Consider the following 2,203-nt stretch of genomic DNA (forward strand, 5'->3'; position numbering starts at 1 on the left):
TTTAAAATAATTGAATATACCAACAAGATTAAAACTGAAATTCAACGAGCAAACTAAATTGACACAATATTCTGGCATAACGGTGATTTTTATCAAAATTGTTATAAATCCATTTCTCAATGCTTTAAAGGACGATAATCACCTAAACGCTGATAATCTATTTTATAGTATTTTAAAACCGTCACAAATCTCTTTAAAAGATCCCGCTAAATCCCACCTTCTTTGTAATATATATATATTAGTCATAGTTTATTAGAGACTTTGTCTAGACTAACAACAAATGCAAAATATTAATAGTAATATCGACTGAATTAGTGATGAATAGATTATTGATAATGTGATCGCAATTTAGTGACATAACAGTGGCAAATAATTAATTTTGTACTACAATCTTAGGTAACAATTTAATGTCTAATTTGTTGGGATCTAGCTAAGTGGTTGTTAGTAAAAATAATTAGCTACTAAATTATATTTTCAAATTTAATGACCAAATATTGCATAAGAAAAATATTTCGACAACCAATATTTAACAACTAATATTTAATAACTAATCTTAAGATCACTTACATAGATTAGCAGTTAGATTTTATTTTTTTTGGGGGAGGAGGGGGTTTTGTTTTGTTTTGGGGGTTTACTTTATGTAGAAGCAAAAGACTAATTAATAAAAGAACTAAAGAGAAACCAGATTAGGAGCACCACAGATCAAAACATGAAACTGTGATGAGAAGACGAACACAGAATTTGAGAGCAAAAAAGTAACTTGTGAATGAAGAAACAAAACTAAACTGTGAATATCATTCAGTATATTAGTGTATATTTACAATGAGTTGCAGCCACTATTTATAACCATTGTCTAAAGTCTAAACTAACTCTTCACATCAAGATAGAAATACCAAGAACATCATCTTTAACTACTGTGCAATGAGTAACTAACTAACTAGTTGTTAGAATTAAAACTATTTAAGCAATTTTGCTCTTCTCCTTCAATAATTAACAACATAAAAAATATTTGATAACAGAAAAAAATTAACAAAAATCAATCAAAATTTGCCTTATTTAAATATTCTGACTTTTTTTCTTCTTCTTAACATGACGGCAACGTATATATGATTTTCTTTTAATCATTTAGAATTAAGCTTCTTCTCATGAGTTCAAATCTTGTTCATGGCTCAATTACTATCATATTCCAAATAATAATAATAATCAACAGGAATCGTGACTCCACTGAAAGCAAATGTTATCAAAAAAAGCGTAGCCATCGGCCTTTTTTCTTGTAGTGTTATCATCATGACCATTATTTTCAATAAACCTACAAGGTCCTTCTTTGAATATTTGCCACGTGATATCCGTATAAGTTTTGTCCCTATCATATTCATATATATCAAACCGACGGCAAACACCATCTTCCCAAGCAAAGCTACAATAGAAAAGTGTGGTTCCAAAGATATTAGGTCTAAAATGGAACAAGAAATGTTCATGAGACTTTAGATATTGCACCCTAATATCATCATCTCTTGATTTGCAATGAACCGTTAGATCGTCCTGGTCTTCTAGAAGATTCTGAATTGCCACAGATATTTCCGATGACCTTGATAAAACGTTGCCAAAAAATGGAAGCATAGTAAGAAGCCATAGGATGAAAATGCTTCTAGCAAGATGAGCCATGGCTATCGCGCTATTTGGACTACTAATTTTTTTTATCCTTTTTAATATGAAGTTGTGAATAATTGTTATGTTTATATATAGGATCAAGTAACTAGAATTTAAGGTATTATAGACTATAGTCTATAGCGTAAAAGAGATGGTTGAACTAAAAAATTTGAAAAAACTGCGGCGTGAATATTGTAGACAATATGGTTATATGGCCCCACACAAAGAGTGCACGGCACCACACAAAGAGTGCCTCGATGATGGGAGTATACAGCACAAATTAAATTTAAGTTTTTGGTTTATTAAATTAGCAATTTATCGGATTTTTTATTTAAATAAATATTTACAAGTCAGATTTAAATTAGGATATATACATGCAACGATTTTTCATTTAGGATATTTATATGTAATATCTCCATACAGATGTTTTATATGCGTAAATTATCCGAAATATTAATCATAATATATGTATTCTTTTTCTGTCTATATATATGACTAGATGAAATTAAACATTGTTTAGACTAACACAATATAAAAATATATAGAGTTAAGG

At 29.2% G+C, this 2,203-nt stretch overlaps 1 protein-coding gene across 1 annotated transcript; it reads right to left on the reverse strand.

The window, feature by feature from the left end:
* Positions 1-1,203: 1,203 nt before the first annotated feature.
* On the reverse strand, positions 1,204-1,665 carry LOC112795268 (S-protein homolog 3-like). The gene has a single exon (XM_025837208.1). It carries the CDS (start codon positions 1,663-1,665, stop codon positions 1,204-1,206), a length of 462 nt encoding a protein of 153 aa, XP_025692993.1.
* Between the last annotated feature and the right edge of the window lie 538 nt (positions 1,666-2,203).

This window comes from Arachis hypogaea, chromosome 4 (genome assembly GCF_003086295.3).
Source record: "Arachis hypogaea cultivar Tifrunner chromosome 4, arahy.Tifrunner.gnm2.J5K5, whole genome shotgun sequence".
NCBI lineage: Eukaryota > Viridiplantae > Streptophyta > Magnoliopsida > Fabales > Fabaceae > Arachis > Arachis hypogaea.

What these genes read in the sequence shown, in the direction of transcription:
- LOC112795268 (XM_025837208.1), bottom strand. Translation starts at nt 1,665, where the DNA reads ATGGCTCATCTTGCTAGAAGCATTTTCATCCTATGGCTTCTTACTATG.